The sequence below is a fragment of the Rhinichthys klamathensis genome, unplaced genomic scaffold (assembly GCF_029890125.1).
Source record: "Rhinichthys klamathensis goyatoka isolate OS25496 unplaced genomic scaffold, OSU_Roscu_1.1 h1tg000076l_1, whole genome shotgun sequence".
NCBI lineage: Eukaryota > Metazoa > Chordata > Actinopteri > Cypriniformes > Leuciscidae > Rhinichthys > Rhinichthys klamathensis.
Genome location: NW_026606618.1, coordinates 5,299,265 through 5,312,424, shown reverse-complemented (window position 1 = coordinate 5,312,424; position 13,160 = coordinate 5,299,265). Strand labels below are relative to the sequence as shown.

Below are 13,160 nucleotides of genomic sequence, written 5' to 3'. Positions count from 1 at the left end.
TTTTTCATTCCATCATTTACTTTTGCAGCAAATGCATGGGAAATCTATCATCAAAATGTTAATTATTACACTGAAGGGGTGGATTCTTGAATCTACTACTGCTTCAACACTTTTAAAACAAATAATAATAATAAAATACACAAAAACAATTTTAATAGTTGTTCTTCATAGCATGAAAGCCCTTTATATAAATTTGTATGCAAACTAAGACTTTTATGTGCATCCTTTCCATGTATGATTATTTTGAGCATCATTTATAAAGAAATTTGTCAAATGATGTAAAAAAGTGTGAAAATATTATATAATTGCGTGTAATTAGAATACATAAAAGCTACAGTGTTTTTTAGTGTCATTGAGACACTATTATAGTTTTGAAGTATTTTTAATTCGATTCTATTTTTGTATTTACCATTTTCATAATAATTTAAATAGTTTTAGTATTATTTAAATAATTATAGTTTTAATAACTTATGTTTTGTCATTTTTTTAGTTACTGTTTATATATATACAGTATATATATATTTTTTTTTCTTCAGTTTAAGTTATTTTAGTACATCATGTTAAACTAAATGCAAATTAGAAATGTTGCTTTGGCAATTAGCTTAAATATATATTTTTTTTACATTAACTAATGATAACAAAGATTAACAAATACAGTAACAAATGTATTGCTCATGGTTAGTTCATGTTAGTTAATACATGATCTAATGTGTTAACAAATGAAACCTTATTGTTAAGTGTTACCGGAAAGTTTTAATTGAAGTCCACACAGCACCACATTGCCATAGTTGAACATTATTTTTGTTTGAACCAGACTTAGGTGGTCTACAAATAAATATACCTGATAATACTGATAATAGATAATATACCTGAAACATGCCATAATCCAAAGACACAAGAGCCATATATTTGATGTCTTTGCCATCTTTTCCACTCTTGAGCTCGACAAGCACATGGTGCCATTCACCGTCGTCCACGCAAACCTGAGAAAAATCTAAGAGGGCCACACGTCTAACACCCAGAAACACCTGGAACCGAAGGTGTCTGTTGCTCACCTGGAAACACAAAGTAAGAATATGAGAAATCTAAGACAAACAAGGATGAGAGCACAGTCTGATTTATCTGCTTTATTAAAAAAGACATATCATGGAAAACAAGATTGAACATGGTGGATTACTGAAACACAATAGTCACCATAAGATTAATCTTGGAAAACTCTCCAGCACTGGCTTGTAGTAGAACGCCTGTGCTTTTTCGGGTGCGAAACATAAGACCCATGTACCAGGGAATGGCAATGGTAATATCGGTCTCACTCCATGACACCAGTGCGTGGCCATCGAAATGTAGGGGGGCGGGCATGACTGTGGAAAGAAGACCATCAGACAACAATTTAGATGACATCCAGACTAAACAAAGTTGTTTTATTAACTGAAATCTGTTAAATAAAACAAGCACACACTGAGGGAATCACTTTGACATTCCCTCCTGTCCCGACGCACAAATAATAACTATCATTCACGGACCGAGGAATGTTTCCCAGTCATCCAGGAGATTTCTTAATCAGGAATGTGAAACGTTCTTACACACCAGTTTCCTCAGGGCAAATATTTTACTTTCTCTATGCGAGGTCTGAACTTATGGAAATAACAGTAGTATATCTTAGACCCAACCCTGGGAGCGTGACAGTAATATTAGTGATATTCATAGTTGGCCTTCTCTTCAGGTTTCCTCAATTGAGATTTTCCACCTACAGAGCAGAAGATTTTCAGAGCCCCTGATCTCAGTATGCTTTCATTGTGTGTAAAAGAGTAGCCTGAATGTTCTTCAAAACATCATCTTTTGTGTTCCGCAGAAGTAAGAAAGTGATTTAGGTTTGGAGTGACATGAGGGATTTAGATCTACTTCCACTGGTGGTATTATGACTTTTATGTGTTTTGTAGACTCATAACATGGTGTGACCTCTCCATCCAATTGATAAGCAAAAATAAATAGAAAATGCGGGTTCAACCAGGTTTCCTTCCAAGAAATTAGGTCAAACTAAGCTCACTGAAAATGTTAAGCTATTTGCAACCCCATTCACTCTTTCAAATCTCCATTGACCGTTAAGGGGGACTCTTTGTGATTATGATGCACTTACTCAAATAGGTTTACAGTGTAAAAAACAGATAGATAGATAGATAGATAGATAGATAGATAGATAGATAGATAGATAGATAGATAGATAGATAGATAGATAGATAGATAGATAGATAGATAGATAGATTCCTGTCTCAGGTATGAGTCACTGGATTTGTGTACTCTTTGGTATGAGGCCAAGGGCAAATCCAGGCAAAAGATGGCAGGTGTGTCTATGTGTTTGTGTCCATTAAGCAAAATCAAGTCAAAGGAAGAATGATATATAGAAAAGAGTAGGAAAGAGCGGATTATCTTACCATGTTCACAATTCTTTCCTCCGTAGCCTAATGGGCAGTTACAGGTGTGGGTGTTCCATCTATTCACACATACGCCTCCATTCAGACAAACAATCAGGCTACAAAAGTCATGTTTTGCTGCACAACCTGAATAGAAAGGGGAAAGTGCACTTTAAATATTAAGGGTTGGAGTTTGACAGCTTAATGGAAAGCTAAGAAAGAAAAACATTCTTTGAAGAAACAGTGCTGTGAGAAAAAAATATTTAAGGAGGCCACATTTTGTCGTTTTTTTTACTGTCATTTTTCTAATGTTAAATTTTTGGGGAGTTGAGGAAAAAGTTTTGCGTTTGTTTTTTTATAGTACTTCGAAATGTATTATTTAAAAAAAAAAATCAGGGTAGATATGATTTGTCATGATATGAACCCTTGTTATACAGTTTCTAACCTGCTGTGGTGCCATTGTTGGCAATGAAGCCGGCCATGTCTATGGGCTTGCTGTCGATAGTCAGGTTCCTAATGCAGCCCACAAAGTCTCGGTTCTGGATGGGGAAATCCTCAGGGAGGTTTGGAACGCCACCCAGGAGCAAAGGTCCGGTGAGATCCAGTGACCTGCACACAAACAGAAAGATTCTTGAAGCCACGAATACAAAAACCCAAGTCCCAAACATTCTGCATTATATGGAATAATACAGTTGCATTAAATAAAATAAATAAATAAAAATTACAGGCATTATACCAATCATTTGAAAGTTAGATTGGAAATAATTAAATGTTTATGTGCGTTCAAACTTGAGATATCTACACCTTGAGGCCCATTAGGCAAAAAATAGATGACAATGAGTGGCTATTTTAATTGTACTTTTTTGTCCTTTATTTAAAAAAAAAAGAGAGAAAACCCCCCATCCTTTCAACCCTCATTCATCACATTTCAAAGAAAACAAACATATTGGTTTGGATAAAAATAAGGACAAGATGATGAAAGAATTTGCTTTTTTGGGCGAACTATTCCTTCGGTATTGTTCACGCAGTTAATATATACAGTATATATATATACACAGTATATATGAGGATTTTTTTTTTGTATTTATCTGACAAATACATTTATTTGGCGAAAATGGCAAACTATAGCCACAGAACAAAAGCATGCATTGACTACAACATAATTAGTTATTCATATTTCGTTGGTTCTCTCTAGTTTTGCATGTGTTCTTTGTATGACAGTCTGGCCAAAAATTATGTCCACAAAATGTGGCATGTTTCACTGCGTTAACACAAATAAAACCATTGACTCCAAGCACAACTACACAATATGCTTGGAAAATCTTTAACAAATGTTTCATAATATTTTAATAAAGGGTGAAGATGTTTCTACTACGCCGGCAAACTGGGTTAATGCCCTTCATAGCCTTTTTTCTTTTAAAACAGATATTTATCCAGTAATATATGCCAACATCTGGCAGCAATGATCATATCCATCATAGTCTATCATTTCATATCAGATTATGAAAATAATCTTGTATTTTCAAAGGAGGGTCTGCGAGAAAACCATTCACGAAAGAACCATTAGAATAAAATGTGCAGAGCTATTAAAAGGAGTGTGTTTACACGTTGTTGTTTTTTATTCAGAATATTATTCTGTTTTATTTGAGAGTTTTATTGTCACCAGATATGCTGCGGTTTTGTATTTCAGCATCTGGGCTTCACATTTTGGCGGATAGCAGTGTATTTAATCTACAATTCATATTGTGACCCATAAATCCACATAGATCTGTAGGTTTATGGGTCAGCACTTACTGCAAGCATATGGTCTTACCCTAGCAGTTGCGTTTCAGAGGCTTTACGGACCATATCTCCACTTAACTCACATGGATCTCCACCATCTAATACTGTGCTGTTCTCCACACAGAGAGACAATTAGCCTACAATGGCAAATCCCAGCCGCAGATAAGCCGAGAGTGTGTTCCCATTGTAGAGCCCATAAAACTTGTTTGACGTGAGACAGAGTGCAGATTGATGGAGATTAGGGGAAAAATGGAGTGTAATGGGAGAAGCAGAATGCTCTGTAATCTCCTTTAATGATCAGCTATTCAACACCCGTCGGTGGTTAGCATGCCTTCGTGTACTCAAGTTCCTCTGTCCCGTCACACTCTCCCTTTCAGCACACAATATCATGTCCGTGAGGGCTTTAGATGGTGGAAACATGAATGAATGTGGGAGACAGAACTGACAGACTGGGAAGTGCAACTGATCAGGAAGGGATCACAAACTCCACATGAAAACTCCACATGAAATCACAATTCCTTAATGTTTTGTAGCTTCTGCAAGCCATTTTACTTCTGCAGTCACATATTTCCAAAAAAAGATGTTAAATAAGATTGTAGGTTTTGGTCAGGGTAGATGTACGTCAACCCAGAAAAGAAATCTCCCCTCAACATGCGATTTCATGATATATTTAATATATGGGGGCTCAATAAAATAACTTTTTTTTAAATAAATAAACAAGTAGTATTAGTATCAATAATAAATTATTATTATTATATTAAATACATATTAAAAAAATTCTTGATGAATATCCTGTTTCACTCTTAAATAAGCCACACTACGCATTAGTACGCAAGTATTGTGCAAGTTTCATGTTGACTTTAAGAAAACATTGATCTCTTTTGGCCTGTTTGGGTCAAAATGTTTCTAGGTTTATCACTATTTTTTTTAAATAATAATAATAATTCTTATTATCATCAGAGTGCTGATGTCAATAAAGCAAAGGGATAATTAAAATATATAAATAATAAAATATTATTTATATTTATATTCAACTCAGCATAATAACAATAATCTAAAAATAAAAAGTAAATATTATTTATTCTTTATTTTTATTAATAATATTTTTTTTCTTGTTGAATATCCTGATTCACTAAACACTCTGGAAGTAAAATGGTTTGTAAAAGCAGTCTCATGTTGACTTTAAGAAAACACTTACTTCTTTTGGCCTGTTTGTGTACCACGGGCTGCACAGCTGTAGTTCCCAATCTGTCCCCCGAAACGCAGAGCCATGGCCACATCACAGTCGTCGACGGCAACCACTGCAACCTTTTCCTCAGAGGGGCCATGAGGGATGCCAAGACTCCCTATATTAGGCTTAAATATAAAAAAAAGTTGTGTCTTTAAATTTTAACAGTTAAAATGTAATGGTAATACAAAGTTAATTTGTGGGCCCCAACAGTAATCTGGGCACTAAAGCTTAGCTTAAAACAATGTATGTAGTTTCTAAACACTGTTGAAATTCAAGAGATTAAATATTATTTCATTGTATTAACAGAAAAAAACAAAAGTACATTTCTAGTATGTCAAATGTAAATAAGTTACATTTATTACAGTACTGTTATAAATAGTTTTCTTTATACAATAAAATATATAGATGCTTTTATAATTAATAAATGGGGATCCCTCGCATGGACATCTGTTTTTTGAAAACCCATCTAATGTAGCCTACTTGAAGATCACACATGTCTCATTAAACTTTTGTCTTAAATCATCTTCTAAAATCCTGGAATTGAATTCCAAAGTTTGTGAATCGGAGCAACATTTCCATTCACACCTTTGTGAATTTGGAGATAATAGATTTAGTTTGTCTGTAATCTCTAACACACAGCATGAGATGATTTTTTACCCCTCTGTGAAATTCTGGCCTTCTCAGCTCATCTAATTAGATTATGCCAACGAGACGCTGGCACAGAGGAGATACCAGACAAAGAGAGCACATCATTTCATGTACAACCTCCCCAGAGACCCAAACGGTTTCCACAAAACAGCAGAAATTTGTATTATCATCTGGCAACACCCTTCCCCCACGCAAGAGGTTTTTTGAAAATTTCTCAGCTCATTAAAATTGATTTTGTGGTGCGAATGATGTGCTGAGTTGATCTTTGATGTCTGCCCTGTGGTGTTAAAACATTTCCAAGTGACAGTTTGGTGTGATGTGAACATCACTCGCTCCTGAAGACTGCGGTCACCATTCAAACTAAGTCTATCTAGTTATCTGTGTAGCCTTTGCTGAAATAAAAGAGAAAGAAAACAGAGTAATATTTTGAAAGTATTTGTCTGTGTTACCAGAACAACAGCGATGATAAATTTGCTGCAAAATATTGCAACATAATAATAATAATAATTATTGTTGTTGTTATTATGCTGCCTAAAATTCAAAGTGATAATTAATATTAAATGACTGTCAATATTTATATTCAACATTGCATAATGTAACCCGCAGCTACCCGTTTTATGGCGTAATAACTTGGGTACATGTGATCTATTCTAGGACCATTACAGAAGGTGGGTTCGACTCACTGGAGTATAGAGAATTTATAACAGACACTAAAGAAAGAAATAGGGATGGGACGGTATGAAAATTTCATATCACGATTATAGTGACCAAAGTTATCACGATTATCAATATTATCACGGTTTTGTTAAAATGAGATGGAAATGTTCAAAAAGAACTGATGCTCACCCTGAAAACATTTGAAAATCAACAAACAAAAAAATACAATTAGCAGGCTAGCAGCTATATGCACTTTAAGCATAAACATTATATTAACATTAACATAGAGCCCTGATAGTGAGAGGTATAAGTTTTCCTAGTGCAGATTTTAATGAACCCGTCATTAAACCCTATCATTAATAATGATAATAACACTTATGGATGTGTGTAAGTTATGACTGAATATTATTATTATTAATAAATAATAAATCACTTTCTCTCTCCCTCTCACACGCGCGCACGCACGCGCACACACTTTAAATGAACAAAATATGTTGGTTGGGTCAGGGTGACTAAACTACTGGCATACTTATAATGACTGTTGTAGCAACACACTACACAGCGCACATCCATGTCTCGGATCACCGCGGACGCAATCTCTGGTTTCATTCAAATGTGTATGTCTTGCGTCTCAGTTTTGATTGTTTTGAAAATTAAATCAGAGTAATTTAGTATTAATACTACTACAATATTGTTGTAGTGATCACATTTACTTTACGATTGATTTGGACACTTGTATAATGGATTTATAAACCGGCAAGATTTAAAAACATTAAGTTAATCACAATTCAATATTTCATGTCCCTTAAATTATTTCTGTGGTAAAAAATAAAAAAATAAAACTGTAATAAGTTTACTATGAATGAATACAATACATTATGCCTTAAATGTCACCCTTAATAGTTTGAATATGTTCGTTCGTCTTGGCTCAAATCCACTTGCTGTAAAACTTTTCTCTTCGCGGAAGCTTTGCAATAATTACACGTGAGATAATGAAATATTTCATCTCCAATAAATTTTTTGTCTAATTATTTGCCCAAGTTAGTTGTGGTATTAAGGTAAAAATTAACAGTGGGTGGTTGTCACGTAACGTTAGATGACTTAGCAGATTTGACGTGTTTCCCCCTTTTGCAGCGACTTTCCTCTTGCAAGATTTGCAGACAGGGTGCCCATCCTCGATAAAATTGCCCTCGAGACTCTTGTAATAGTCAAAATACGACCATACCTCCGATTTTGTCCTCTTGGATGGCTGAAAAATCTCCCGTGCGCTGTCACTGCCTTCCGCCATGTCTTCTCGCGCAAAAACAACAACATTGCATCTGCGCGCCTACTCGCGCCTGCGTCTGATTCTGGCTGGACAGGATTTACCGCGAGTTTTCAAAATCACGATAATCAAACACGGTTTTTATGATAATTAAATTTTAAACGATAATACTAACCGCCAGGACATTTTATCGTGGTTTATCGTGAAACCGGTAATCGTCCCATCCCTAGAAAGAAAGCAACTCAGACTCAAAGGTAAATGTTAATTACTAGGAAATTAAATGTATTGTTGTTAAGAAAAAATAAATAAATGAATGGAATCTTTTGACAAATAAAACAATATGAATAAACAAATAGACAGCAGTAATAAACAGTAGTTCAGTCCACAATTGACACTTCAGTTCAATTTGTAAATTTAGATTTCAAAATCAAGATTTCAAACCAGATTTCACAATTCAAAATCAGCATCCATAAAAAAAAAAAAAAAAAAAAAAAAAAAAAAAAACTTCAAGTATCAGATTCAATGTTCAGATGTCACTGAATATTTTAAGTTCAGTTCCGGTTCAATAAGAAAAATCAAACGATTGATTCAGGGGAAATCTAGCGTGGATGCCAGCCCGATTTCGCCCACAACATTTTTTGATCGGGAAGTTCGGTCTGGACTCGCTCCATTGAGGAGTAATTATGATCGGTTCAGAAATCGTCGGGCCAATCAAATTGCCAGGGCGTGTTTTATATGATGATGGACAGATGATCTGCAGGGACGTAATCCTCACGTTATCAAAGAGCGCTTGGGTTGAACTGGTTTCCCTCACAGATGACTGCAGCTGGAGAACTGAGATGTAGAGATTCCGCTATCGCGTCTGTTGTAAAAGAAATCGACAGCGCATTCATTTTAAAAGACGAACATAGAACTGCAATCAAGGCATTTGTCGATCGGAAAGATGTGTTTGCCGTCCTCCCTACGGGATTCGGCAAAACTTTAATTTATCAGCTGGCTCCGATGGTAACTAAGAAGATGGGACGCAATGAAAACCCTGTGGTCGTTGTAGTTTCTCCTTTGGTCGCACTCATAGAGGGCCAATTAAAAGAAGCAACACTCGTTATTTTACTTCTTCCAGCGTGCGTGCATTTGAGTTCTGTAGTTGACAACTGTGCTATGCAAAGTAGTTGACTTACTGCGTTGCTCTCATTGGTTGTAGGTCTATCCAATTGAGTGCAGAGTTTTTTTTTTCCTGGTTCGGTTAAGACACGCCTCATAATCAAAGCCCTATGAAGCAGTATCAGACTCACATTCTGACTAGAATATGAGTATGACGAAGTCAGGCTAGGGGAAATCCAGAAGGAAAAAAAAATATATATATCACAGTTCAGGGTGAATATATTTTGTCCAAGGAAAAAGTAAGTGAAAGAGAAAAATAAAATAAAGTTTTCTTTTGGTTTGGCCTCAATCTAGATGGTTTCAGTCTTCTTTTTTAATGTGCGTTTCTAACTTTTCCTGTTCGTCTCGATCTCTTCTTCTGTCGGCTTCTTTTACTTTTAAAGTGTGACTTCTAAGAATATTTGTCACTAAAATAATCTAAAAATAGATTTTTTCAATTCTCTTTTAAGAGTTATGAACACAATGCACACTGTCTAGCGTCAATCTGCGTTATTTTCCTTCGTCACACTCTCTGCTGCTCTCGTTTTTGTTCTTCGCGCTGTAATCCCATAGACAGTAAAAGAAATGGACAGAGCGATCTCATTGGAACTCAGTTGAGACAGTTGAAGCCCACTTTTAGCGATTTTTGAGAACTTCCGTTCCTGACGCGCAGACTCAAACCGACTCAAACTAAGCTTGATGACGTGAGCAACCTGTCTGACAGACGTTAATCTTCTAGTAGCTGTGCGTGAAAACTGCCAACGTTAATCTTGCAGAGACGGGGAACTTGAGCAAAGAGTTCTTTGGCGTGAGTGAGCAGGAGTAAGTATTCCGTTGCTTTTATGGACTCATTATCTATGGGCTTCTCCCTTGACGGGACGTCCCCCCGAGTGCCTGCGAGCTTCTCCTCCTGTCTGTACGGTCATTTCTGTACAGCGCGACAGAGAGTCGAGTGGTTATGACGCAATCGTTAGCCTATTTTTACTAAAACTGTTTCATACGGGGCCATAATGTAACATAGAAGGTAATGGAGCCCTTTATACATTGTCGTGTTTCTTTAGAAATAAATAATGGACAAATGGAGTCTTTAAACGCCTCAGATGTAAAGTTATTCGCTGTCAAAGTGACGCAAAAATCAATGGGAGTCAATGGAAATGCTAACGCAAGTGAAGTTCTGCTACAACATGGCGGCACCCGGCCGGCTTCAACTTCCGGTCGATGGATTACCCCCTTGTGTAATCCGAACTCACTTCCCGGAGGCGGGACTAACCTCCGACCTCATCCAATCGAAACTTTCTTTGGCCAATTTCTTTTCCTAGATTAATTTTTGTAATATAATATAAAACTTAAATTAACTTATCTGCGTTCTTTTGTTATTAATACTAAACAGATATTAATAAAAATAAAATGATTATAATTACTATTGATCTAGTCAGTGACCTGGGTTACAATAACAATAAATAACTAAATGTTAACATTTATATTCAACTCATTGTTACTGTATACGGTATGTATAAATGCTAAATAAATAAACCCAACTAAAAATTCAAATATTCATAAATCAGATGCCATATTCCTCTCAGTTGCTTCCAGAGAGAAGAGATGAAGAAGGGAATGTGAGTAGACTGATAAACTGGTCAACAAGGAAATCCATGAATGGGAGAATTCCTGCACTCTGATGCAATGAAGTGTCATGGAATAAATCCAACCGGTCATGGCCTGAAGCGGACTACTCAGTCAACAGCAGTCAATTTAGCTTTAAAAAAAGGTGTGAAAAAAACAGTTTGAGACACTTTTAACAGACCGAATACCATTCAAATATCATGTTTCTACTGCTATTAAAGTGGACGGACGTCTCTTTTCAGTTTTTACCAGGTGCACGACGAACATGGAGAAAAGAAAACTGATTCAGGATCAGAGTGTTCACGACCCGTAGTCACCGCAGCTCTACCATCTGCCACTCATAATAAGGATCCGCTTCCTTTGTAACGCCTTAATGATCCCAAAATCTCTGCTGTCTTGGGTCCAACGACGAAAATTAACTCAATGACAAGCTCAATGCCCACAGGAACACACATGCACACAAATCCCGACAACGGCTATTAACCTCCACCCTTGTAACTCATCAGCCTTTTTGTTTCAAAGATCAAAACAACGGTTCATGGATTCCGGGGGCCTAAACATGAGTTTGTTCCTTTCCAAATGTGCTATTCAGTCAAAAAAAAAAAAAAAAAATTATATATATATATCAGTGATCTGTTTCAGATAGGAAAACAAATGTATTGTGTTATAAGGTAGAAAAGGTTGAGCAACAATATGCTAAGCTTTTATTACTGGTGTAACCAGTGTAGAACTATACGGATGCCAATTGATTTTGTTTTCTTTTAATTCATTTTTTTCTACCATGAGCATTCAGCAAGGTCAACTAAATACTTTTCTTTTGAACTTTCTATACATCAAAGAATCCTGTAAAAGTACAGTAAAAATATTAAGCAGCACAACTGTTTTCGACATTGATGATCATAATAAGAAATGTTTCTTGAGCAGCAAATACAAAGAATTTGATTAAATAAATGCTGCCTTGGTGAGCATAAGAAACTTCTTTCAAAAATATAAAAAAATATACCCCAAAACAGCAGTGCATCTGGCTACTGAGGTCAGAGGAACATTTAAAATGATTATTAAAATAATCTGTAGTGAAAAAATCATTGGGGTCTCTGGACATCACACATAAAACCAGTAAGTCTCAACAAACCATCAAGGATAAAGGACCACATTAACTGCCAAACTGTGAATAATGCAAAAATCTTTCCATCATCAAAGGATTGTTTGTAAAAATCGGAGTAGGCAGTCACTTGCTGAGACACTTTAAATGAAGAATAACACTTCAAAGCATCACTGCATTACAGCTGCGCCCTGTTGTGTTTGCTTATTATTACTCAAGGTACATTTGAAAGTGTCTTCAAAAGACAACTCGAGTCTATAGACAAAATAACACACAGGTTGAACTTTGGAAAGCAAAGATCAATGGGGTCAAATAGAAGTGATTTACATAGTTTTTGAGACAACATTTCACAATATGGTATGGCAGACAATTGAACCAAATCTTGTTAAAAAACTTTCGGACATTAAAATAGAAACGGCCGCTAAAGACCCGAATATGTAATAATGATTGCCAAAACATTCATGCATTTAAGGATTAACTTCACCACAACCTTACCATATGGTAATATTATCTTTCATAGTTTTATTTCATGAAATAAAAAAGCATTCTGGAGATTTACAATAATAGGCTGGGTGTTTTTATGTGCAGCAGAAAAAAAAAAAAAAAAGCGTGCCATCTGGTGCTTTTAGAAACTCCAAGTGTGTCATTGTAGTCCCAGATTAACTCAACAGGGGGTTAGCTATTGTCTGCGTTCCTGATCAGACTATATTGAGCTTGGACTTGTTAAATGACAGGGTTAAGGGGGAGATATAGCCACAATGGAGCAAGCACGACATACGCATGGGGGGAAAGGACATTGAATCTAAATAGACGGCTTTAGAGTGATCTTCCATAAGAGTTTACAAGTGTAAATGGTGCTCCAATTCAATAATACACTCACTAACTTGTATGCTACATTATATTATAACATGTTGGATGCAACTACTGGTCTCAGTGAGATTTCCAACTTGTGTTGGGCTTTCATCTGTTTAGTGCAACTTGGGTCGAGGTTAAAAAGAAATTATGGACCATCAAACAGAGAAACCTTCAGCATTTTGACTCAGAGACATCAGTGAGATTCTCTAAAGATTCCTTATGTTTCAATTCAGGAATACTGAGACTCAATTAACTGCTTAAAACACTTTCTTTCTTTTTTTAATTTGATTTTTTTTTTTTACAAATACTGTTTTAAAGTAAGGCAACATGTAAATAAGGTTAAAGGTCACTTAGGAACCTAAGAAGGGGTTAATGAGAGCTTAATGCATTCAAGCAGAATTAATTGCACTTGTAATTACAATAGGTTAAGGTTTTCGTAATTAAGCA

The 13,160-nt window shown here is 35.7% G+C and overlaps 1 protein-coding gene across 1 annotated transcript in view; it reads right to left on the bottom strand.

Annotated features, from left to right (window-relative positions):
- Nucleotides 1-13,160, bottom strand: part of celsr1b (cadherin EGF LAG seven-pass G-type receptor 1b) — a 48,943-nt gene that overhangs the window by 13,819 nt on the left and 21,964 nt on the right. Inside the window, exons 6-10 of the mRNA XM_056251126.1 lie at nucleotides 5,392-5,549; nucleotides 2,857-3,020; nucleotides 2,433-2,558; nucleotides 1,195-1,361; nucleotides 870-1,055 (exon numbers count right to left, since the gene is read on the bottom strand). Coding sequence (XP_056107101.1) covers nucleotides 870-1,055; nucleotides 1,195-1,361; nucleotides 2,433-2,558; nucleotides 2,857-3,020; nucleotides 5,392-5,549 — 801 coding nt within the window. The remainder of the gene's footprint in view (nucleotides 1-869; nucleotides 1,056-1,194; nucleotides 1,362-2,432; nucleotides 2,559-2,856; nucleotides 3,021-5,391; nucleotides 5,550-13,160) is intronic.